At 44.6% G+C, this 26,542-nt stretch overlaps 1 protein-coding gene across 2 annotated transcripts in view; it reads right to left on the bottom strand.

Moving 5' to 3' along the window:
• The window catches only part of RNF121 (ring finger protein 121), an 84,652-nt gene extending 58,191 nt beyond the window's left edge, over positions 1 to 26,461 (bottom strand). Inside the window, exon 1 of one of the 2 annotated variants that reach the window (XM_062196645.1) lies at positions 26,357 to 26,461. In XM_062196645.1, the coding sequence (XP_062052629.1) occupies positions 26,357 to 26,419 (63 nt within the window). In that variant the 5' untranslated portion in view covers positions 26,420 to 26,461. The remainder of the gene's footprint in view (positions 1 to 26,356) is intronic. The other variant, XM_062196646.1, reaches the window with a different exon arrangement.
• Positions 26,462 to 26,542: the final 81 nt, after the last annotated feature.

Below are 26,542 nucleotides of genomic sequence, written 5' to 3'. Positions count from 1 at the left end.
CACTGGAGCACCGCTTTGAGTCCTGGTTGCTCTACTTCTGATCTAGCTCCTTGAAAATGCACCTGGGAAGTAGCAGCTGATAAATCAGGTACTTGAGTCCCTGTCACCCAAGCAGGAAACCCAAATAGTGTTCCTGGGCCCTGGCTTCCAGCTAGCCCAGACCCAGCTCTTGCAGACATTCAGGGAATGAACCAGGGAATGCAAGATATTTCTGTCACTCTGCCTTTCAAACAAATAAGTGTTGTTGTTGTTTTTTTTTAAAGTATCCTAACAAATCAGTGTCCACCTGGAGATGCTTAAATTGGAGAGTAAACAAACAGTGGAAAAATAACTAATGAGCATCTGGGAAAGAAGGCTTCATTTGACACTGGGGAGTATCCAGAGAAATTATGTTTAAAACCACCTAACAAAACAAGTACATTTTAGGGCCAGTGCCGTGGCTCACTTGGTTAATCCTCCACCTGCAGCCCCGGCATCCCATGGCGCCGGTTCTAGTCCTGGTTGCTCCTCTTCTAGTCCAGCTCTCTGCTGTGGCCCAGGAGGGCAGTGGAGGATGGCCCGAGTGCCTGGGCCCCTGCATGTGCATGGGAGACCAGGGAGAAGCACCTGGCTCCTGGCTTCAGATCGGCGCAGTGCCGGCCATAGCGGCCATTTGGGGAGTGAACCAACAGAAGGAAGACCTTTTTCTCTATCTCTCCCTCTCACTGTCTATAACTCTACCTGTCAAATAAATAAAAAAAGAAAATCATTGAAGTACATTTTAAAAAAGATTTATTTATTTTGAAAGAGTTAGAGAGAGAGAGAGAGAGAGAGAGAGAGGGAGAGACAGAGATAAGTATCTTCCATCCACTGGTTCACTCCTCAAGTGGCTGTAATGGTCAGGGCTTGGCCAGGCCAAAGCCAGGAGTCAAGAGCTTCTTCCATGTCTCCCATGTGTGTGCAGAGGCCCAAAGACTTGGGCTATCTTCTGCTGCTTTCCCCATACCATTAATAGGAAGCTGGATTGGAAGTGGAGCAGCCAGGACACAGCTGCCCATGTGTCGAAGTCAGTAGCTTTTCCCAGTATGCCACAGTGCCAGCCCCAACAAGTACATGTTTAACAAACATCTGGACAACAGAGAATAAGACTTCTGACTTCATCACATGAGGAAAGCACATTCAAAATAACCAAATGATTTCACTGCTTTTCCTCCCAGAAGAGTGCGTGTACTTTACAGACTAGTCTCAGAGGCTGAGGAACCAAAGTTTGGTAACATCCAGGACAGCAACACTTTCAGAGCCTCAGAGAAAGTAGCTCAGAAGGGCAAGCACTAAGGCTGAAATCGGACTCGGCAATTCACAGAGCAGCACAAACGTTGAGCAAAACACGATCTGGCTTTAATACTTGTCTCATGGCCAGTGCCGCAGCTCACTAGGCTAATCCTCTGCCTGCAGCACCGGCACCCCAGGTTCTAGTCCCGGTTGGGGCGCCAGATTCTATCCCAGTTGCTCCCCTCTAGTCCAGCTCTCTGCTGTGGCCTGGGAGTGCAGTGGAGGATGGCCCGAGTCCTTAGGCCCTGCACCTGCATGGGAAACCAGAGGAAGCACCTGGCTCCTGGTTTCAGATCAGCGCAGTGTGCCAGCTGCAACGCACTGGCCGTAGCAGCCACTTGGAGAGCGAACCAACGGAAAAAGAAGACATTTCTCTCTGTCTCTCTCTCTCACTGTCTAACTCTGTCAAAAAAATAGAAAGAAACTGTAAAAAAAAAAAAAAAAAAAAAAAAAAAAAAAAAAAAAAACTTGTCTCCTGAACTGAAAGGTTATTGAAATTACGTTCAAGCCAGTCTTCTAGCTCAAATAGGAAAAAAAGAATGCTGTAAACTATAATTGATCTGCAGCATCTGGGAAGACATCTTTATTTGCTCCCTCACTGAGGAATTTATTCATTTGGGACCAAGCACGAATCCAACGTGAAGGCATCTTGTCCAAAGCCCAAGTAGCTGATTAAGTAGGCTCTCATGGCAAGAGTATCGATTGATGGGCCCATTTCCAAATCCTGAACTGCACACACAATGTTTTGCTGCTAGCCAATCACTCCTCACCCAGGCTCTCACAGGGTCCCTAGTCATGCCAATCTCTATAAGGCCAGATTTGAAAGCTTATCCAAAAATGCCAGAGAGGGGCTTATGCTGTGGCACAGCAGGTTAACGCCCTGGTCTAAAACACTGGCACCCCATATGGGCGCTGGTTTGAGACCCAGCTGTTCCACTTCTGATCCAGCTCTCTGCTATGGCCTGGGAAAGCAGTAGAAGATGGCCCATGTCCTTGGGCCCCTGCACCCATGTGGGAGACTCAGAAGAAGCTCCTGGTTCCTGGCTTCGGATCGGCGCAGCTCCAGCTGTTGCGGCCAATTGGGGAGTGAACCACCAGATGGAAGACCTCTCTTTCTCTGTCTCTCCTTTGTCTGTGTAACTATGACTTTCAAATACATAAATCTAAAAAAAAAAAAAAAAAAAAAAAAATGCCAGAGAAAGGCAAGGGAAATTTTTTGCAAAGATGAAAAATAGTAAGAAGTTTACTACTGGGGCCAAGCGCTGTGGCGCAACAGGCTAAAGCCTCCGCCTGCGGTGCTGGCATCCCCTACAGGTGCCAGTTCATGTCCCGGCTGCTGCACTTCCAACCCACCTCTTTTATGGCCTGGGAAAGCAGTAGAAGATGGCCCAAGTGCTTGGGTCCCTGCACCCGCAAGGAAAACCCGAAAGAAACTCCTGGCTTTGCATCAGCCCAGCTCCAGCCATTGCAGCCATTTGGGGAGTGAACCAGCGGATGAAAGACCTCTCTCTGCCTCTCCTTCTCTCTATAACTCTGCCTCTCGAATAAATAAATAAGTATGAACTCATATGATAAAGCTCATATGCTCACATCATCTTTTATTTATCCATTCATCAGCTGATTGATTTTGGGATTTTTTTTGGCTATTACAAACAATGCAGCTATGAACATTTGTCCCTAAGTTTTTGTGTGTTTTTATTTCTCTAGAAGTAGAATTTCTGGGTTATATGGTAACTATGTTTAAACTTTTGAGGGACTGCCCTAATGTTTTTCACAGTAGCTGTGCCATTTCATGGCAGCACCAACAGTATGACAGTTCTAATTTCTCCACATCCTTGCCAACACTTGTAATCTTTGTCTTTTAGATTAAAACATCTCAGTAGACACGAAATAGCAGCTCAATGTGGCTTTGATTTTCCATGTTAGTAACTCATGGAAGGGATCAACCATGTAGCTAGATCATATTACACATCAACTAGGAACTAGAGACTTGATTTTTTTCATAAAACATTAAAGATGAATAAGCTCAGTCTTTGCCCCTCATATATTCACAGTCCAGGGAGCAGAAGAGACAGGGAGGAGCTCCTGAACCTGAGGGTTGGCTGGCTCTATCCAATGAGGTACAGACACGGAGGTGTGCTAGATGATTAGGATAACAAGTCCAAGGGTTCAACAGGCCATCCACATTTGTAGCTCCCTATTCTCTCATTTGCATTCTTCCTCAACTCCTTAGTTTTGCCAGTAATTCAAGGTTAACAAACCAAAGTGGCACTGCTTCACCTTTCAGACATCCAAGGTCATAAATCAGCCTGGACTCACACTGACATTGGATACGCTTAGCCAAATGCTAAGGCATGACACAGGTTGCACACTTTGGGCAGTGAGGTGAAACCTGACACTGCCTGTAACAACTGCTGTGGCTGTTGTTTGCTCTTCATCCTCCACCCCTCCAACATCAACAGAAGCACAGCCTCCAGGCCAGCTGCGTTGTAAAACATTTTAAATTAAACTAGGCCGGCGCCGTGGCTTAACAGACTAATCCTCCACCTTGCGGCGCCGGCACACCGGGTTCTAGTCCCGGTCGGGGCGCCGGATTCTATCCCGGTTGCCCCTCTTCCAGGCCAGCTCTCTGCTATGGCCCGGGAAGGCAGTGGAGGATGGCCCAAGTCCTTGGGACCTGCACCTGCATGGGAGACCAGGAGAAGCACCTGGCTCCTGGCTTCGGATCAGCGAGATGCGCTGGCCGCAGCGGCCATTGGAGGGTGAATCAACGGCAAAAAGGAAGACCTTTCTCTCTGTCTCTCTCTCTCTCTCTCACTATCCACTCTGCCTGTAAAAAAAAAAAAAAAAAAAAAAAAAAAAAAAAAAAAAAGGCTAAAAAGTGGATTTTGATGTTTTAAAAAAAAATTTTTTTTAATTAAACTTGAAATTTGAAGTCACCGAAAGTTTTCTTCAATTTCTATCCTATCAAATTCCTATTTCTGTCTAGCTTCCTTCCCACCTAGCCCCGCAACCCCATCACTCTCTCCTTTATGCACTCCAGCTTCTCATATACCCTAACCATTTTGACCAATCCTTAATGACCCAAACCAGATGTGACCTACTCCAGAATCCTTCCAGAACAGAACCAACCTCTATGAACTTACAGTGTGGACTGCTCGTAGGCTGATCATACCTACCCACCCATGAAATTGCCACACTGCCTTAGTTCAGATTTTAACCCTTGTTTTCTCTTGAGCTATCACAATGGCCTCCAGCAACAAACTCTCCCTGACTCTAATCTTGCTGGGACAGACTTGGAACATATGAGCAGCCACAGTGATCATTATCAGACACACATCATCATCTTACTTTGACAAATCTTCCTGACTTTCTATTGCCTTTGGGCTAAAGTCCAAACTCCTTAGTACAACACACAAGGTAGTTCATAATCTGGCCTAAATAGCTTCCTTATCTCACCACTCTCCACCAAATGGCTTATGCTGCAGCCACACTGACCCCACCTAACATTCTAACATCCCGTTCTTATGCCTCAGTGCTTTGGCTGTTACAGTGTTCCCTCATCACCTTCACTAATTCACCTCTATTCACCCTTTAAGATGCAGCTCAACTAGCACCTCCTTTGTGAGGCATATTCTAACTTCATTCATTCCTGTACTCACTCAGTAACTGTTAAATGATCATAAGCTAAACTCTAAACTGAGGATACCATGACAACAGCTCTCACTCTCCAGGAACTTGAAGTCTGTTATATCTCCTCTCAGGTAGAGTAATGAGGCCAAGGGTCTCTTTTTAAAAAAGCTTTGTTGAGGTATATCATCCACTTTAAGTGAGGAATTTGAAGGCTGTTAGTGCATTTATAGACTTATACAACCATCTTAAGTCATTTCCATCACTCTATTTTTTTAAAAAGATTTATTTATTTTTATTTGAAAGATACACAAGAGAGAAGGAGAGGCAGAGAGAGAGAGGTCTTCCAACTGCTGGTTCACTCCCCAAATGGCCATCTTCTACTGCTTTCCCAGACCACAGCAGAGAGCTGGATTGGAAGTGGAGCAGCGTGGACTCGAACTGGCACTGCAGGCGGTGGCCCCACCCGCTAAGCCACAGCACTGTCCCCTCCATCACTCTAAAAAGAAACCTCCTGCTGAATCCTCATTTCCACCCCAAAACCATGGCAACCACTAATGTCCTTTACATTGCTATACATTTACTTTTCTGGGCTTCTCATAAATGAATTCATACAACAAGAAGTCTTGTGACTGCCTTCTTTCACTTAGCACATTTTCAAGAATCATTCATGCTAAATCAAGTGTCAGTACTCTTACTCTTTTTTTTTTTTTTTAAAGATTTATTTATCTGAAAGGCAGAGTTAGAGAGTTGGAGAGAGAGTTGGAGGGAGGAAGGGAGAGAGGGAGAGAGAGAGGCAGAGACAGAGAGATGTTCCATCTGTTGTTTCACTCCCCAAAAGGCAACAACAGCCAACAACAGCCAGAGCTGGGCCAATCCAGAGCCAGGAGCCAGGAGCTTCTTCTCGGTCTCCCATGTGGATGGCAGAGGCCCACGCACTTAGGCCATCTTCCATTGCTTCCCCAGAAGCATTAGCAGAGAGCTGGATTGGAATTGGGGCAGCCAGGACTGGAACCAGCACCCATATGGGATGCTGGCTCTGCAGGCAGCGGCTTTACCCTCTACGTCACAGTGCCAGCCCCTAGTAGTCTTACTTTTTCTTACTAAATAATATTTCATTGTATGGATATACACATTTATCCATTCATCACTGATAGACATTTAGCTTATTTCTATTCTTTTGTTATCATGAGTAATGCTGCTACAAACATCCGTGTGTAAATTTTCTATAGACATTTTTATTTCTGTTGAGTATATGCCTTGGAGTGAAACTGTTGGGTTACATAACTATGTTTAACCTTCTTAGGCACTGTTTTCCACAGTGGCTACACTATTTTACAGTTCCACCATCAGTGTTTGAAGGTTCCAAATTCTCCATGTGCTTGCCAACACTTGTTGTCCTCTTTTTGAGTAGAGCATCCTAGTGGATGTGAAGAAATTACTGTGGTGTTGATTTCATTTATTTGATGGCTAATGATGTTGGATACCTTTTCATGTACTTATTATTTTCATTTTTTTCTCTGGAGAAAAAGTCTATTAAATTCTTTTGTCCATATTTTATTGGGTTATTTATCTTTCTCTTGTCAAGATATAAGTTCCTTATGTATTTTATATATAAATCCCTTCTCAACGTATGATTGCAAATATTTCCTCCCATTTACCCATCCTAATAAGTATAAAGTAATGCATGGATCATTTGAATCTTATTCATCTTTGCATTTCAAAAAATTAGCACATAATCTAGCACATTACATATGTGCAGTAAATGTTAGGTTAATATTAAATAATGTGCAGTGCTTTGAAGACAAGTATGATTGCTTACTTGTCCCATATCTCTCTCCTACTTCACACCTAGTACCAAGCATAAAGCAAATGATTGGGAAATACTCAAAGACTACATGTGATGGTTGATTTTTTGGTGTCACCTTCACTAAGCAGTACTTAGAATCTGGAAAAGCATTATTTTGGGTGTGTCGCGAGGATGTTTCTAAAGGAGATTAGTATGTGAGTTTGAGTGAATTAGGTGGGAGGGCTCAGCCTGAAAATGGGCAGCCATCATCCAAAGGTTGGGGATCAAAGAGAATAAATACAGAAGGCAAATTAGTCTCAGGCTCCAAGAGCTGACACATGCTTGATTCCTGCCTTGGACATCAACTGCTGGTCTTAGGACTCTAGGATTATAACAGTGGCCCCTTGTGATGCTGAGGCTTTCAGCCTCAAACTAAGAGTTATAACCTTGGCTTCCCTGGTATCACACAGTCTTTGGACTCGGACTTAGCAATGCTACCAGCATCCCAGGGTCTCCAGACTGCAGATGATCTGTATGGGATTTCTCAGCTGCAATAATTACAAGGCCAATTACCCTAATAAATTCCCCTTCATTTACTCATACACTATTTCACATTGATTTTGCCTCTCTAGAGAACCCTAATACAGTGAGTAATTTTATACTGAACAAAAACAGTGGAGATGCTGCAGAATCCAGAGGAAAGAGGAAAGGCATCTGAAACCAATAGAATGTCCCTTTTCATATACTGTTACTACTGTTCTCTTAGGCTAAGAAGCCACCCCTGTATAAACCCATCCCTGCTGTGACGTACACTCATGAGTAGCTATCAAAATGCCCCATCACTCAGAAAACTAGCCCCTCCCTCCATTCCCTTCACCAGTGGGGGAGATGTCAAGCAAGTGACAGAATCACAAGCTGTGTTCATCCACAGCAATGAATGGCAATTCAGTTCTTCCAGAAATACCTTTCTTTTTCTTAAGGAGCTTTGAACTTGATCCAGAAGAAAAGAGACAGGTTGGCATCTGGACAACAGAGACACAGAGCTGACATAGAAGTTCCACCCTTGTGGCTGCTAAACTAAATACTGACTACTCCTCAGAAGAGAAACACTAACAAGAAACCCTACGTGATCATTAAGAGCCAACAGTAAATACTTTTCAAACCCAACACAGCATATAGCCAGGACTAGAGGAGGCTCTGAAAAGGAAAATCTGCTGGTGTACCACAATGCCTAGGTCAGTGAGGCAAAAAATATCCCTGCCATCCCTTCCTTCCTTTTATTACTCAAGCTACAAACTTAATCCAGGCCATTCAACCATATGCCCTTCTCACCAGTCACTGTGTCACTTACATTCAAAATCTACTTGGGGCCAGTGCTGTGTTGCTGTAGGTTAAAGCCCCATCCTGCAGCACTAGCATCCCATATGGGCACCAGTTCAAGTCCTGGATACTCCACTTCCAATTCAGCTCCCTACTAATGGCACCTGGGAAACCAGCAGAAGATGGCCGACGTTCTTGGGCCCCTGCACCTACATGGGAGACCAGAAAGAAGCTCCTGACTCTTGGCTTCAGCATGGTTCAGCCTCGGCTGTTGCAGTCATTTGGAAAGTGCACCAGAGGATGGAAGATCTCTCTCTCTCTCTCTGTCTCTACTTCTCTCTGTAACTCTTTCAAATAAATAAAATAAATCTTATAAAAAATAACTAAAAGATAATTGTGATGTATTTATGGGTAAGATACTAATATCCACATATAAAGACCATTAGCACTATAAGAAAAAGATAACCAATTAAAAGAGACTGACATTACATGAAAAACAAGATCTAATGTAGTATCATCCACAGAAACACATTTTTAAACCTAAAAGCATAAAGAGTAGATGTACTTGAGGCCATGTTTGTCAAAGGATAGCAAATTAAAAAAAAAAACAAAAAAACCTCCGGGTGTCCCAATGTTGCCTATAAGACAAGAAAAAACTCAATAGGCTACATGACGCCCTCCATGAGTACACTGAGAATGAGCTCTGTGGCCACACTAGGCCATGATCTGGCCCAAGTCTGCCTTTCCAGTTTTTCCTTCCTCTGCTCCCACTCCTCTGGCACTTACGTGTTCCTTGCAGCATGTGTAATACACCAGAAATTATGTGCACTTCAGAATTAAATAAATCTGAAAACTTACAAATTTCCCTCTCTATTCCAGTACTCCAGAGTTCTCTTTCTAAAAGCAAATCTGAGCCATGTCATTGCCTAAGTTCTCAAAAAGCTCTTCCATAGTTAATCAACTATGCATAAAAACCCAAACTCCTGGGGCTGTACTGGTTAAGCCACTATGCCTGTATCTCACATCAGAGTACCTGGATTAGAGGCCCAGCTCCACTCCCAATTCCAGATTCCTGCCAATGAGTACCCTAGGAGGCAGCCAGTGATGGCAAGGTGGTTCCCACCACTCAAATGGAACACCTGTTTTAAGTTCCTGGTTCCCTCTGCCCCTGACCCTCTATGTCTTTCTGCCTTCCAAATAAAATAAAACTGGGAGCCAGACGGCTGGCAGAGTGGTTAAGTTGCCACTTGGAACATCAGAGTTCACTGTCCATTCTAGCTTCCTGCTAATGTACACCCTAGGAGGCAGCAGGTGATGAATCAGGTGCTTGGGTCCCTGCCACCCACATGGAAGTCCTGGACTGAGCGCCTGGCTTCAGTATGCCTAAGCCCTGACTATTTTAGGCATTTGGGAAGGAATCCAGCTGATAGGAGATGACTCTCTCTCTCTCTTTCTGTTTGTCTTTCAAATAAAATGCAAATAAGTAAATAAAAACTTAAATATATAGATCTTGCTTTAAAAATAAAAAATTTTTAAATCCAAACTCCTTAGCACAACATACAAAGCCTTTATGTGACATCACACCTGCCTTCCTTTCTAGTCTCTACTTTTTCATTACCCTCCAACTCCTAGTCTCATGCTGTAGTATACTTCTAGACTGCACGCTGTTCTCTGAAGGTGCCATTCTCTCTCAGTTCCCACCCTGCACATGTTACTCCTCCTTCATCCCTTCTTTCTTTAGCTGATTAATTTCTAGTAATCTTTCACGCTCAGCTAAGGCACAACTTCTAGAGAGCCTTTCCTAGTCCCTTGCCTGTTCAATATGGTCTGAATGTTTGCATTCCCCCAAATTAATGTGCTGAAACCTAATTTATAATGGATGAGTAGTTAACAGGTAAAACTTTTAGGGGTGAGGCCAGTGCTGTGGCACAACAGGTTAATACCCTGGCCTGAAGCGTCAACATCCCATATGGGTGCTGGTTCAAGACCTGGATACTCTACTTCCCATCCAGCTCTCTGCTATGGCCTAAGAAAGCAGTGGAAGATGGCCCAAGTCCTTGGGCCCCTGCAACCTCGTGGGAGATCCAGAGGAAGCTCCTGGCTTCGATTTGGTGCAGCTCTGGCCGTTGTGGCCAATTGGGGAGTGAACCACTGGACAGAAGATCTCGATCTCTCTCTCTCTCTCTCTGGCCGTTGTGGCCAATTGGGGAGTGAACCACTGGACAGAAGATCTCTCTCTCTCTCTCTCTCTCTCTGTGTAACTCTGACTTTCAAATAAATAAATAAATCTTAAAAAAAAAAAAAAGAAAAAAGAAACTTTTAGGGGTGCTCAGATCAAGAAGATGGAGCCTCATGTTCATAAAAGATGGGGCTTGCTCCTTCAGTTGCCTAAGGACATAGCAACAAGGTACTACCTTTGAATCAGACAGCCCTCACACCTGACACTGAACTTGCTGGTGCTTCAGCTTGGACTTCCTAGCCTCCAGAACCATGAAAAATAAATTTCTGTTGTTTACAAATTACTCAGTCTAAGGAATTCTGTTATAGTAACCTGAATGGACTAAGACACTCCACACCTCAATTCCAAAACATAATCACCTCTCATCTGGACCACTGCAATAACTGCAATAGCCTCCTAACTGCTCTCCTTGAGTGATTCCATATGATCCATTCTCCTCCTAGCAGCCAGAAAGACTTTCGAAAAAATGCGTATCAGTGCACCTCACTCCATTTTTAAACAAACTTCTTAGGGTATGCCCCTTATATTATTTTATTTAAAATATTTTTAGGGGCTGGTGCTGTGGCACAGCAGGTTAACACCCTGGCCTGAAGCACCGGAATCCCACATGGGCACGGGTTCGAGACCTGGCTGCTCAACTTCTGATCCAGCTCTCTGCTATGGCTTGGGAAAGCAGTATAAGATGGCCCCTGCACCCTCATCGGAGACCCAGAGGTAGCTCCTGGCTCCTGGCTCCGGATCGACACAGCTCAGCTGTTGCTGCCAAATGGGGAGTGAACCATCAGATAGAAGGCCCTCCCCACCCCCATCCTCCCCTCTGCCTCTCCTCTCTCTAACTTGGGCTTTCAAATAAATAAATAAATCTTCATTCTACTCTCAACAAAACCCAGAAGTTTACCAGCACTTACAAGGCCTTAGATTTGGCTAGACTCCCTGACCTCATATGGAACTATTTTCCCACTGCTATGTACCAGTCACACTGACCTTTTTGGTTCCAGGATTTACCTAACATTCCCACTGACTTGCATTTGCTTTTCCCTCCAGGTGAAACACATACGCCTCCATCTTAAAACTGCTAGATGAGGGGCCAGCACTGTGGTGCAGCGGGTTAACACCCTGGCCTGAAGCACCGGCATCCCATATGGATGCCGGTTCAAGAACCAGCTGCTCCACTTCCCATCCAGCTCTCTGCTATGGCCTGGGATAGCAGCAGAAGATGGCCCAAGTCCTTGGGCCCCTGCACCCACGTGGGAGACCCAGAAGAAGCTCCTGGCTCCTGGCTTTAGATTAGTGCAATTCCGGCCGTTGCGGCCAATTGGGGAATGAACCATCAGATGGAAGACCTCTCTCTCTCTGCCTCTCCTTCTCTCTCTGTGTAACTCTTTCAAACAAATAAATTAATCTTAAAACACACACACAAACACACACACACACTGCTAGGTGTGGGGCCAGCACTGTGGCACAGTGGGTTAGAGCCCCGGCCTGAAGTGCCGGCATCTCATATGGGCGCTGGTTCTAGTCCAAGCTCCTCCACTTCCAATCTAGCTCTCTGCTATGGCCTGGGAAAGCAGTGGAAGATGGCCCAAATCCCTGGGCCCCTACACCCACATGGGAGACCTGGAAGAAGCTCCTGCCTCTTTGCTTTGGATTAGCACAGTTCTGGCCAATGCAGCCATTTGGGAAGTGAGCCAGCAGATGGAAGACTTTTCTCTCTCTCTCCCTCTCTGTCTGTAACTCTACCTTTCAAAAAAATAAATAAAATCTAAAAATATAAAGGATGTGTGTGTGTGTGTGTGTATACATATATATTTGTGACTTTAGTATGTCAGGCATTTTTCTAGGTTTTTGTAATACGGTAGTGAACAAGACAACCAAGGTCCTTCCTGTTGTGTAGTTTACTTTCTTTTTTTTGTTTTAAAAGGTTTATTTATTTGAAAGGCACAGTGAGAGACAGAGAGAGGGAGATGGCTCTTCTATCTGTTGGTTCACTCCTCAAATGGCTGCAAAAGTTGGAACTGGGCAATGCTGAAGCCAGGAGCCAGGAATTCCATCTGGGTTTCCCACATGGTGGCAGGGACTCAGTATTTGAGCCATCATCTGCTGCCTTCCCAGGTGCATTAGCAGGAAACTGGATCACAAGTGGAGTAGCCACTGATAAGAAATGCAGGCTTAAGCTGCTGCTCCAAGAAGCCTGCCCCTTGTGAGTTTACTTTCTAATGGAGGAAAGTAGTTAAAAATAAAGCAATGATGCCAGATGGTGATGAGAAAAGTCTGGTAATGTGATTAAAGATAACTAGAGGAGATGGGCTACTTTAAATAGGGTAGATATGGTGCCGCAAGGGGAGACTTAACCTACTACACCACAGAGCTGACCCCAAGTCACAAATATTTTTAAGGACAGAATGGGGCTGGTGTTGTGGAGTAACAGGTTAAGGCACTGCCTGCAATGCCAGCATCCCATTATGGGTGCCAAGTTTGAGTCCTGGCTCCTACACTTCTCATCCAGCTCCCTACTGATGCTTCTGGGAGAGCAGTGAAAGATGACCCAAGTGAATGGGCCCCTGTACCCATGTGGGAGACCCAGATGTTCTGGGCTTCTGGCTTCAGCCTGACCCAGCACTGGCAGTTGCAGCGATTTGGGGGAGTGAACCAGTGGAAGATCTATCTATCTCTCCCTCACTTCCTCTGTGATTCTGCCTTTAAAATATATATATATATATATATTTTTTTAAAAAAAAGGGCACAATGAATTAAAAAAATACAAACTACAGGGCCTAGCACTGTGGCACAGCGGGATAACGCCCTGGCCTGAAGCGCCAGCATCTCACTGTTCTTCACCCTCACTGCCTTAATTCAAGCTTAGGTCTTCATCATCTCTCTTCTAGACTAGTGCAAGATCTTCCAACTGATTTCTTTCTTTCTTCAACTTGATCTCTCCAAAAACAACTTCCACACTTCTATCACATCTGGTCATTCTGAGACACAGATATGCACATTACTCCTCTGCTCAAAACTCTCCATTGTCCTAAAGCTCAAGTCTCTTAGCAACAGTGTTAAAGAGACCTCTCCAGCCTCATCACTCACTGCTATCCCCAATTTCCCATCCTACAGGTACTTGAGTACCTGCCATCGAAGTAGGAGACCTGGAATTCCTGGCTCCAGGCTTCAGCCTGGCCCAGTCCAGGCTGCTACAGCCATTTGGAAGATCTCATTCTGTCTCCCCATCTCTGTTACTCTTTCAAATAAGTAAATAAATCTTTTTTTTTTTAATGTCCAATAAAAAGGACTGAGGGGATAAACATATCAAAACTCCTCAGCTTGACATTCAAAGTCAACCTCATGTTAGCCCCATCCTACCTTTTTAGATTTAGCTTACTCTTCTCTTACTTGCTAATCCCCAAATACATCCTTGAGTCCCACCTCAACTTCACTTGGGGCTTTCATTCCTGATGCTTCCTCTCTCTAATGAAACCCAAATCATCCATTAAGGCCCAGTTCAAATGGCTCCCTGTTCATGAAGTCATGAGAAGGAACAAGCACTTTGTTTTTTCCTACTAGTAAGGTATTTACTATTTCTTACTTTATAATTGCAGCCATTATCCTCCCAACTAGACTACATGCTTTTTCTTTTTTTTTTTTTTTAAGATTTATGTATTTATTTCAAAGTCAGAGATACACAGAGTAAGAAGGAGAAGCAAAGAGAAAGAGAGAGAGAGAGAGAGAAAGAGAGACAGAGACAGAGAGAGAGAAAGGTCTTCCATCCACTGGTTCACTCCCCAACTGGCCGCAACGGACAGAGCTGTGCCTATCTAAAGCCAGGAGCTTCTTCAGGGTCTCCCACACGGGTGCAGGGGCCCAAGGAGGTGGGCCATCTTCTACGGCTTTCCCAGGCCACACAGAGAGCTGGATAGGAAGTGGAGCAGCCGGGACTTGAACTGGCGCCCATATAGGATGCCGGCACTGTAGGTGGCAGCTTTATCCGCTACACCACAGCACCGGCCTCGCATGCTTTTTCTTTCTCACTGGACTTTAAGTAAATTGAAGGCAAGAAACTTAATTTAGCATCCCTTCTCTCAACCTAAATCCCTAACAGTGACTTGCACAAAGCAAACATTTGTAACAGTAGAGAATATTTTTAGAATTACAGGTCTCATGCCTCCATTCCTTCATACATGTGCTTCTGCTTTAGTCGAAACTGGCTTTTCCTATTCATATAAGCTTCTAAGAATCAGCCCAAAAGTCATATCCTCTCTGAAGTCCTCCTTAATGTTTCCAAGTGTGTTTTTAAAAAGCAAAGTGACAGCGCATGAGAATGAGACAGACTGTGATCTTCTATCTCTCGCTGACTTCCCAAATGCCCACAACCTCATCAATTATTGAATGTGTATTTGAGTACTTGCTGGATACTATGCTGGGGACACAAAGATGAAGATATTGTTCCTGCTATCAGGAATCAGCTAGGCCAAAGCCAGAAGCTAGGAACTCCATCATGTTTCCCATGTGAGTAGTAGGAACCCACACCTGCTGCCTTCCAGGCATATTAGTAGGAAGCTGGATCATTGGGGAGGCAGACTTGAACCCAGGAACTCCGACATGGGATACAGGTGTCCCAAGAAGTGGTTTAACACAATACCTCCCTAAACCCCTCCCTTTCAGAACCCATTTAAGCACTCCTTCCTCTTATACCTATAGTATTTTGTACATCATTCATAGTTCCACTCATCAGACTTGTTGTTATAACTTGATGGGTTCCTCTCCTCCCCATATCATAACTTCTTTCATTTTTTATTCATTTTATTTATTTGATAATGAAAGAGAGAGGGAGGGGGAGGGAGAAAGAGAGAAAGGAAGAGAGAGACAGAGAATGAATATGAATGAGTGAATAAGAATGTCCATATTCACTGGTTTACTCCCCAAATGCCCACAACATCCAGAGTAGGGCCAAAGACAAGAGCCAGGATCTCAATCCAGGTCTCCCAGGTGGATGGCAGGTACCTAACTACTTGAGCCACTGACTGATGTCTCAGAAGCTGGAATTAAAAGTGGAGCCAGGACTCAAATCCAGGCACTCTGATATGGGATGCAGGCATTCCAAGCAAAATGTTAACCTCTAGGCCAAATGCCCACCCTGATTATAAATTTTTTTGGAGTAGATATAGTATCTTTCTCCATTAATAAATTCCAAAGGCTGAATAAAGTATTGGGCATAATTAAGTGCACAATAAATAAATTTTATTTATTTATTTATTTGAAAGGCAAAATTACAAAGAGAGGTAGACACAGAAAGAGAGAAATCTTCTATCCGCTGGTCATTCCTCAAATGTCTGCGATGATCAGGCTGGGCCAGGCCAAAGCCAGGAGCCAGGAACTTCTTCCAGGTCTCCCACGCAGGTGCAGGGGCCCAAGCACTTGGGCCATCCTCCACTGCTTTCCCAGGCACCTTAGCAAGGAGCTGGATCCTAAGTGGAGCAACAGAGACTTGAAGTGGCACCCATAAGGGATGCCAGTGTCACAGGCGGCGGCTTTACTGGCTACACCACAGTGCCTGCCCCAATATATGAATTTTAAAAATAGTGACTCTGTGTTAAAGTGTAAACCAGCAATACAGACCATGGAGTTGCAATGTCAGGTTCAAATCCCAGCTCCACTGACAGGCTGTACAACCCTGAATAAATTACTTCTCTATGCCTCACTTTTTCTCCTCTGAAAAATGAAGATAATAATTGCCCTAAAGTAGAATTTAAAGAGCTAAAGCACATAAATACTTAGCACAGTGCCTGGCAACTAGTACACACTACACAAATTAGTATTGGGCCAGTGTGAGCAAGGTTTGAGTCTCAGCTGCTCCTCTTCCAATTCAGCTCCCTGCTAATGCACCTGGGAAAGCAGGTGGCCCAAGTACCTGGGCCCTTGCACCCACTTGGGAAACACAGAAGAAGCTCCTGGCTTTTGCCTGACCCAGCCCTGGCCATTGCAGTCACTTGGGACATGAACAAACATGGAAGATCTCTCTCTCTCTCTGTCCCTCCTTCTCTCTAATGCAGCCTTTCAAATAAATGAATCTTTTTTGAAAAAACAATTGAAACAGTTAGCTATTATCATCATTAGAACAGGAGGAAAGAAAGGCTTGCCTGGCACTAAATGACAAGCTCAGAAGAAGTTAGGCTCAAACCTGAGGTCAAGTGGGAGGGAAATGTCACATTAGGCTTCTCAGCAACAGAATGTATTCAGTAACTGATAAATTCCCTACTGGGAAGGGAAAAAAGGGCCAAAAGCTGCCTGGCCTTGATTCACATCCTCTTGGGAAAGCTTCACTTTAGAGGGAACTATTGATTTTCCTCCAAGGAGCAGAGATAACAAGTGTCTTCAAGAAGGAAAAACACAAGGAAATACAGTGGAGATGAGAAATGACACTAGATTGTGGCCAGCACAGTGGCGCAGCAGATAAAGCCACTGCCTGCAACGCAGGCATCCCATATACACGCAGGTTCAAGTCCTGGCTGCTCTACTTCTGATTCAGTTCCCTGCTGATAAGCCTGGGAAAGCAGCATAGGATGAAGTGCTTGGGTCCCTGCACCCAAATGGGAGACCTGGAAGAAACCCCTGGCTCCTGGCTTTAGATCAGCCCAGCTCCAGCCATTGTGACCAACTGGGGAGTGAACCAAACGGATGGGGGACCTCTGTGTCTCTCTCTCTGTGGCTCTGCCATTCAAATAAATAAATCTTAAAAAAAAAAAAAAAGATACTAGGTAGATTCCTTAGATTGGTTTCCATGGTGCAAGCTTTTAGGCCAAGCAGCCTCATGTGTTCTGAGCCTACATTTCCCAGAGGCATTCTCTGACAGTGCCTGTGCCTCCTGGAGTCAGAGATGCAAAGGAGCAGAATCTGGGAAAAGGCACAGTAAAGACTAAAAAGCTGAAGCCATACAGAAATAAGAATTCTAGCCCAAACAGAAGAATACTGCAACAGAGGAATTCAAGGAAGGAATACAATGACCACGAAATGATAAGTTCTTTATCATCAGTGGATTTAAACAGACTGGGTAAGGCCGGCGCTGTGGTGTAAGTAGGCTAACTAAGCTTCTGCCTGTGTCACCAGCATCCCACGTGGGCACCAGTTCATGTCCAAGCTGTTCTTCTTCTGATCCAGCTCTCTGCTTATAATCAAGGAAGGCAGTAGAAGCTGGCCCAAGTGCTTCGGCCCCTGCACCCATGTGCGAGACCCAGAAGAAGCTCCTGAATCCTGGCTTTGGATTGGCCCAGTTCCAACCACTGCAGCCATGTAGGGAGTGAACTAGTGGATGGAAGACCTTTCTCTCTGTCTCTCCCTCTCTCTGTAACTCTACCTCTCAAATAAACAAATACAGTATTTAAAAAAAAAATAAACAGACTGGGTGATCACTTTCTGCTGATGTATAACATGAGTGGATGGACTAGATTTCAGACTCAAGTTCAGGGGCTGATGTTGTGGCACAGTGGGCTAAGATGCTGCCTGCGAAGCCTGCATCCCATATGAGCGCCAGTTAGAGTTCCAATTGTTCCACTTTCAATTCAGCTTCCTGGTACTGTGTCTGGAAAAGCGGTGGAAGACGGCCTGGGTACTCAGGCCCCTGCCACCTACGTGGGACACCTGAAAGGAGTTCTTGGCTTTTGGCTTTAGCCTGGTCCAGCCCTGGCTATTACGGCCATTTGAGGAGTGAACCAGAGGATGGCAGATCTCCCTCTGCCTTTCAAATAAATAAATAAATCTTTAAAAAAGAAGATTCAGGGGCTGGCACTGTGGCATAGCAGGTTAAGCCACTGCCTGCAGAGCCAGCATTCCATATGGGTGCCAGTTCAAGTCTCAGCTGCTCCACTTCTGATCCAGCTCTCTGCTATGGCCTAGGAAAGCAGTAGAAGATGGCCCAAATCCTTGGGCCCCTGCACCCGTGTGGGAGACCCTGAAGAAGCTCCTGGCTTCGGATTGGCACAGCTCTGGCCATTGTGGCCAACTGGGGAGTGAACCAGCGGATGGAAGACCTCTCTCTCTCTCTCTGCCTCTCCTTCTCTCTGTGTAACTCTGACTTTCAAATAAATAAATAAATCTTTTAAAAAAAGAAGATTCAAGTTCAACATTGAATGCCTACTCTTAGCTAACCACTATGCAAGATTAGGTGCTGGAAACTCAAGAGATGACAAATAATACAGTTCTGTAGCCTTGAGGGGTTCACTGCCTAATGGAGAAGATAAGCAGTTACAACAGGGTAAATGCTGTACAGAGCACTATGGAAGCAGAAAACAGGTCTTCAGATCCTTGGCGTCTCTTCGAGTCACTGGTAAGAGGCAACATGGCATTAATTAAAAATGGAAGTGCTTCTTAAGCAGTTTATAAGCAAATACTGGCAAAGGCTTTTGTGTTATTTCCAGAACAGATAATATGCACATCAGATAACCTTTACAAATGACTCAACATCTCTTAACCCTGAGCAAACTCCACATCTACAAGCATTCTTATTTACTCCATAAATATATTGATATCTGCTATGTGCCAAGCACAAAGGCAAAGCACTGAGAAACACCCCAAGACAAGAAAAATAGTGCTCATATTCTAGGAGTTAAAGAAGTCCTCTTCCTCTTCATCTTCCCTTCCCTCTCTCCTACACCCTTTTACTAACCAGATAATACCTAAAATTCCTTCTGGAAGTAGATGGATTGTTAAGTAATTAAAATACATAAAAATGTGACTTCGGGGAGTAGGTATGACTGCTAAAGCCTAGTGGTTAAGAAGCCCACATCCCACATCAAAGTATTTAGGTTCATTCCCATTGCTCTGACTCCAAAGTCCAGCCAATGCAGGCCCTAGGAGACAGCAGTGGTGGCTCAAATAATTGGGTTCCTGTCACCAAAGTGAGACCCAGATTGTGTTTCAGCTCCTCTCTTTGGCCACTTCAGGCATTTAAGGAGTGAACCAACAGACTGGAGCATTCTTGCTCATGAGCTCTCTCTCTCAAATATTATTTATTTTAAGTGACTTGGAAAAAGCAAGGGTAAGCTGGGAGTAACAGTGTTATTATTGCCAACTAAATGAGAATCTGCCAGGGTATGTTCAGAATATGAGACTGCCTACATTCCAAGGTAAAATATTATAGAACTGTGGTTATACATATGTCTTTTAGTCTATTCCTTCCCCAACCCAATTTTTTTTCTTCTCTCATCCCAGTATCATTAACACAGATTATTAAAAATAATGATACCTTTATTCATTCAGTCATTCACTAGTATTTACTAAGCACCTGATAGAGACATAGGAAACAGTTGTCAAAGTAAAACATTTAGGGGTACAAGTTGAAATAGCAGAATAAGTCACCACTTGGGACTCCCACACCCCATTATCAGAATGCCAGCTCCAATCCTGGCTCCTCTGCATTTTTCTTTGTAATGGTCTACTTATTTACTTGAAAGGCAGAGTTAGAAAGAGAAAGAGAGGAGAGACAGAGAGAGAGAAAAGTCTTCTATCCACTGGTTCACTCCCCAAATGGCCCCAATGGCCGAAGCTGAGCTGATCCAGAGCCAGGAACTTCTTCCAGGTATCCCATATGAGTACAGGGGCCCAAGCTATGCCACAGTGCCAGCCCTCTGGAGTGTTCTGGGAGATGAACTCCAGCTCTGTTGGTATGTATGGTATTGGGCAAGTTACCTAAATTCTCTATGTCTCAGTTTCCACTTCTGTAGAACTAGGATAATTATACTAGCAGCTATCTTACAAGGTTAGTATTAAATTAGACAATGCATATAAAACATTTAGCACAGAACCTGGCACAGAATAAGCACCCTACATTATTTCCCCTTTGGCATTCTCCTTCTACATTCTTTCCTGCTAAGCCCCAGCCTCAGATTCTTTCTCACCACAGCCTTCAAAGCATCTATTATCAGTTAGCTGTCCTGAGAAAAAAACAATCTGCTATCCCTAGCTTGGAATCTAGGTCTTCTGTTTACTATATGCTAGTGTTCCACCACCACCACCACACTACACTACTACTAATTTTGCATGCTTAAAAAAATTCAAAGATAAATAGTCAGATATACAAATTCAATAGCAGTTACACATGCCTCAATTCCTCACTAAGATCTTGGCTTGGACCAAGAATCCCTAGAGAAGGAAGTCCCTGGAAACCAGGAACAGTTATCAAATGTCCACAGGGAGACACTCATGGGAAGAAAACCAAAACAAAACAAAACAATTATTACTGCTTTGAAGAAGCAAGGGATGAGAACTCCCACAGCCTGCCCGCTGGAGGTTTATCAAAGGAGATGTGACATTGATTGCCACCTCCTCCTTGACGTACCCACTGCACCTACTCCCCTATCACAGCAGTCCTGACATATTTTTGCACTTACTTATCTGTCTCTATTCAGTCTGTGAAATCCTTCAGGACAATTACCACACTTCATCCTGCTTTGTATTATCAGGCATAATACAATGCCTGCTACACAGAAGTTTGCTACACAGAAGTTTGATGAGTAACCTGATAAATAAAGGAACAAAATAGTAAAAGGAGAAAAGACATCAAAGTAGATCAGATTGGTCTCAGAAGCCAAGCAAGCCTTAGGCTAGCATTTTAAAGGGACAGGTGGGATTTGTAAAGGAAAGGTATCCTAGGCAGAGAGGACAGCAGAACAGACCCAGAGTAAACAGAAACAGAGTACACTGTGTGTTGCTTCCAGAAAAAACTTGAGACACAACTTACTCCAACAGGTCAATTAACATAGGGATGTTCTTAACATTTAATAAAAAGGCACATACCACCAGCAGAAGAGCTGACATATTGCAAACATTCACTAAATGGTAGCCGGCATTATTAATACTCAAAAAAGAATCATTATCAGGGACAGACTTTTAGCCAAGTGGCTAAGACACTGGCATCCCACACTGGAGTATCCGGGTTCAAGCCCAGCTCTGACTCCAGCTTCCTGCTAACGCTAAGGTGATGGCTCAAGTAGTTGGGACCCTACCAGCCCATGTGGGAGACCTGGAATTCCCAGCTCCCAAATGTTGCGAGCATTTGAGGAGTGAAAGCAGTGAATGGGAGAACACACTATGCCATGTCTGTCTCTCCTCTCTCTGCCTCTCTCCCTCCTTCCCCCTCCCTTTCTCTCTCCAGAGGATGGGAGCTCACACTCACTGTGCTCACGTCTGTCTTTCTCGAAATAAATAAAATTATCAAATATTTATTAGGTACATAGTGTAGGCCAGGAACCATTTTGAATGAAGGGAACACAAAAATGAGTAAGACAGATTTGGAATCTGCTTTCCTCTGATGCTTACATCCTAATAGGAAAGACAAATAAAAATAATGCTCTGTAGGGCTAGGCTAGGAGAGGTGAGGGTTGGAGGAGAAGGAGGCTGAGGGAATATACAGCAGGGTCACCCAGGTAATAGGACATACGAGAAAGCTCCTTCCTTGAGTTTCAAAGTGTAGCTGCAGGCCAGCATTGTGGTGTAGTAGGCTAACCCTCAGCCTGCAGCACCGGCTCCCCATATGTCCCAGGTGCTCCTCTTCCAATCCAACTCTCTGCTATGGCCTGGGAAAGCAGAAGATGGCCCAAGTCCTTGGCCCCTGCACCTGCTGGGAGACCCAGAGGAAGCTCCTGGCTCTGGGTTGGCCCAGTTCTGGCCATTGCGGTTACTTGGGGAGTAAACCAGCAAATGAAAGAACTTTCTGTCTCTCCCTTGCTCCGTCTGAAACTCTACCTCTCAAATAAATAAATATTTACAAATAAAAAAAGTATAGTTTCAAATGCCCTAGGGTTTCTGTTGAGTCCCTTCAAGGTTTCAGAGTAAGATTCTGTTGGGATAAAAAGTTTTACAACCAAATAAAGTTTTAAATCCCACCAATGCAGTCCAATCTTTTAACAAGAATAAACAGGGCCCAGATGAGGTAAATTATTCACTTGAGGCAATATCTCAAGTTAGCTGCAGGCTGGGATACCTGCTTGGAACTCTGCCTTGAGCTGGAAACTATTCACTGATACCACCCCGTTTGGGCAGATGAACGAGCACTAGGAGTGAACATATCCAGAACTCAGAGGCACTCGCCAGATAGGCTGGCTGTTCATATTGGATGTTTCTACCTTGGGCCCCAAGTTAGATTTCCGAACTAAGTGGATGTCTCCAAATCTTCTCCAAGGTTGGCCAGCCACTTCTTTGAGGAGGAAAAGACTGGCATTTGAATTCCATGGTCTTCTGGGCATCCCAGCTGGTACCCACACTTGCATCCTACTACCATCTTTAAGCACGCTGTGGCTTGGCAAGTTGAGAGACAGAAGTGAGCTTAGCCAGTTATCTGGCCTGTTCAATACTGGCCAGTTCCAACTCTCAACTCCCTAACTACCACTAGGCTAATCAGTCTGGACAACCAAGGGTTCAGCAGAATCAGGTTATCAGCAAATTAAAGGACTTGTATAGAAAAACAAGTATACTTTTCATTAACCTTTTGGATACTCTCAGGAATGAAATGTTGCCTCATGTTTTGGAAACGGGACTTCTGTGAATAAAGAAAGCAGCAGTTTACTTGGTAAGATGAGTCTGTGGTCTTTAGACTGAGGGCAAACAAACCCTTTGGAATCTGGAAATGTGAGTTTAAATCTTAGTGACACCAATTAGCAATTCCAAATCCTCTGAACCACAATTCTTCAATCATAACCTGGGAGTACTAATAAAGCCTATCTTATAAACATGAGACTTGAAGCTCTCTTTCAAATCACGGCCACTTATCAAATGTTCTGTATCAATATTTACACCTCAGATAATTAAGACCTCCAATTTCAAATTACTACTCCTTAGAGCACAAATAGTGTAGTGAGAAACTGAACGAAGGTGCTCACTATAGCACAGGCAGATCTAGACTGGAATTGTCACTTCCTCACCACAAACTGTGGAATCATGGGAAATTTTCTTAACCTCTCTAGCCTCAGTTCCCTCATTTATAAAATGGAGTTAACACTAACTCACAAACAGATAATGTAAATGTAGGCAGAGGGCCTTGAGCAGGGGATTGTGTACAACAAAAGCTCAATAGTCAGTAGCCTTTTCTGCTAATAGCACTTTTCCTAAGCCCTCTTTTCTATTCACTTCTCCAAATTAGGAAAAGCCATTAGCAAAGCCCAAATTTCCTCTCAATTTCTACAAAAATAATGAAACCAGAGGCCCCCCCCCAAAAAAAAAAAAAAGGAAAAGGAAAGGAACATAAATGAACTGCTATTCCAGATTATGTCTCATGCTAATGGTAACTGATATTCAAAAACATAGGCATAATACCCTGAAGAACCACAGCATGAGCATTCTTTCCAAGGAAATAGAAAAGTGCACCAACGCCCTTTAACCACACTACCCTCAGCTTTTTTTAAAAAATATGACTTCCACAGTTGTTGATCAATCAAGCAGAAAACACTACAGGGAAGGAACTCTGACGTCACATGCAAATCACTGCTCTTTTGTAAAGTTATTCTCTAGTTTTGTAGCTCAAACTCTTCCTATCCTAAAGGCTTCACTGCCTCCCCCTAGCAAGCTCTAGCACTCGTCTCCGGTGCCCTACTACACTCGTTACACATTTCCATTATAGCAATTACCTAGTACTGTAATGGGCAATTAGCATGTCTCCTCACTAAACTGTAAGCTGGTAAAGATCCTGTCTTACTCATCTTTGAATTCTCAGAACATGACACACAGTAGATCCCCATAATTATATATTAAAAGATGGAATTCACCTTCCCTTTCACTACTCAAGGGTGAAAGAAACAGCTGAAGAGACAGTAGTAGAAACTTGCACAGAAACTAAATCCTGCCAGACCAGCTCTCTGGTCTTTCCGGAGCTTGAAGTGGGTGACCGCTCTGCTTTGCAGTTACTTTCTTCAAACATACACAGAAAAGGACAGGAACCAGTGCACACAGAATCTCTAGACAACAGATTATTATATTCTTCCTCAGAGAAACAAACAAGTGACACGGTTTCTGTGATGAATGCTACTGATTTCATATAAAGTTGATTTCTAGGCATGCCACTTCGGAACATATATTATACTACCAGACGCTCTTAAATCCTTAAAACAATAAACAAAGAAAAGCTAAGAAGCAAAAATAAAAAATGTCTTACAACAAAACTTTTGCTCTTTATATCAATGAATGCAGAGGTAACTAAATCTCCCTTTGAAAGATATATGTAACTATCTCAAAGGAGAGCCTGCAGCTAACCATAAATATACTTCAATACAGAATTTACTCTTTTCAAGGTGCTTTCAAATATATCTCATTGAGCCACAGCCAACTGTAATCACAGAAACTTAAAGCTAGAAGAGCTCTGAAGGGCATTTCTACAACCACCATATCTTATTTTTTTAAGATTTTATTTATTTATTTGGAAGTCAGAATTAGAGAAAGAGAGACAATCTTACAGCCACTGGTTCACTCCCTAAATGGCTGCAATGGCCAGAGCTAGGCCAGGTTGAAGCCAGGAGCTTCATCCAGGTCCCCCAAGTGGGTGCAGGAGCCCAAGCACTCGGGCCATCCTCCACTGCTTTCCCAGACACATCAGCAGGGAGCTGGACCGGAAGCAGAGCAGCCAAGACTCAAACCAGCTTAACCCACTGCGCCACGGTGCTGGCCTACAACCACCCAATCTAACCAACCAACCAGTAGCCAAATACCTCCAGCCTCTAGTGACTAGGAAGTAAGGGACCACAATGCCTCTTTAAAAACCACCCTGAGCTCTGACCACCTGTCAGTTTCTCAGTCTCCTCCTCCCCCCACCTTAACGTTCCCAACCAAGCAAACCAACTCCAAGTCATCCCACCATCCGTCAACAGTCATTGCTTCCTAAGTTCACAACTTTCCCCTTTCCCTGAGCCCCTCCCCAATCCCAGCCACTATCCCCTGACTCGATGCACAGTCAGAGCCCCTTAAGATTGTGACCCCTCAGAGAACTCACTGGTCCCATCCCTCTCAATCCAGCCCCTGCCCCTATTCCACCGTGCTGTCTCCTTATGTTGTCACGTGCAACATGGCAAGCACCTCTGTACTATCAATATCCTTTTGACCTCAGAACTTCAGAATTCTCCTTCCTCTTAATTCTTCCAAGGACCATTGGTAATTCAATACACTAGTCATGAAATGTCTGTTAGGCAGATAAACGGGACATACCCCCTCAAGGAGACCGCCTGCAATGAACTCAGAAGAGGGGAGACAGGAGGAGGAAGGGGAAGGAAGGAGAAAGAGAAAATGAGTATGTATCATTTACCCAGTACTCAGCAACCCTGGGAAGCCTTCCCTAGCCCAGGCCCAATTCTCAGTGCCATCATTACACCTCCGATGCAGTGAGGTGGTCTCATCTGCCTCCCACAGCGGGGCGGTGGGCTCTTCAAGGGAAGGACCCCTGGTGCCCTAGCACCTAACCCAGGACTCCGCACAAAGGTGATAATGTTTGTTAAATGAGTGAACGAATGAATTCCGGTATACAATCATTCATTTATCCATTCTTTCATTCGTTGACCAGAACTTTACTAAGGACACACGATGTACAAGTACTAAAATGCAAGGATAAATGATAAAAAAAAAAAGTTCCTATTTAAAAACAAGCTAATGCTATAATACCAGTAGATTAGCCCACTTTCCCAGTCCGTGTCCCCACCCCCAGGCCAAGCCTAGACAGAGTCCTCTCCTACCGCGAAAGCCTGGCCTTCCCGGGAAGAACTCCACGCCCCTCCAACTCCTAACCTACCGCTCAGCCCTTCAGCCCTGCTCTTGGACCCCCAGCTAATACTCTCCAAGCCGGAACACCCCAACCCCTGCAGCCCCTCTCCGCGACTTCCATCTTCACCCCTGAAGATACCGCAAGCCTTCTGCACCCATGACGGACTCGGGGACCCCAAGCTGGGAGTCCCCCCGATTCGTCTCTCCGCACACCCGCCCCCCAGTCAGCTTTCCCCCTCGGAATCCTTCCCCCTTTCCTGGGGCCGCCTCCTCTGGAACCTCACTTTCACTCCCTTCACTTTCATGCTGAGTCGCTCCTCTCTTCGTCTCTCAGGTCTTCTTACCTCATCCAGCTCCCGTTCCACCGCAGCACCTCCTCCAACCTCCACCTCCACCACCGCCGCCATCTTCAAGGCTTGCCTCCTCCCCGCCGTCCCCGCGCAAGCCAGCTGCTTCCGCCGCTCAAGGGCTCGTAGCCAATCGGCGGCGCGGGCTCCAGCACAGGGGGCGGGGCATTAAAACAGGCGGCG

Source organism: Lepus europaeus, chromosome 7, assembly GCF_033115175.1.
Source record: "Lepus europaeus isolate LE1 chromosome 7, mLepTim1.pri, whole genome shotgun sequence".
Lineage (NCBI taxonomy): Eukaryota > Metazoa > Chordata > Mammalia > Lagomorpha > Leporidae > Lepus > Lepus europaeus.
This window is presented reverse-complemented; position numbering and strand designations above follow the sequence as displayed.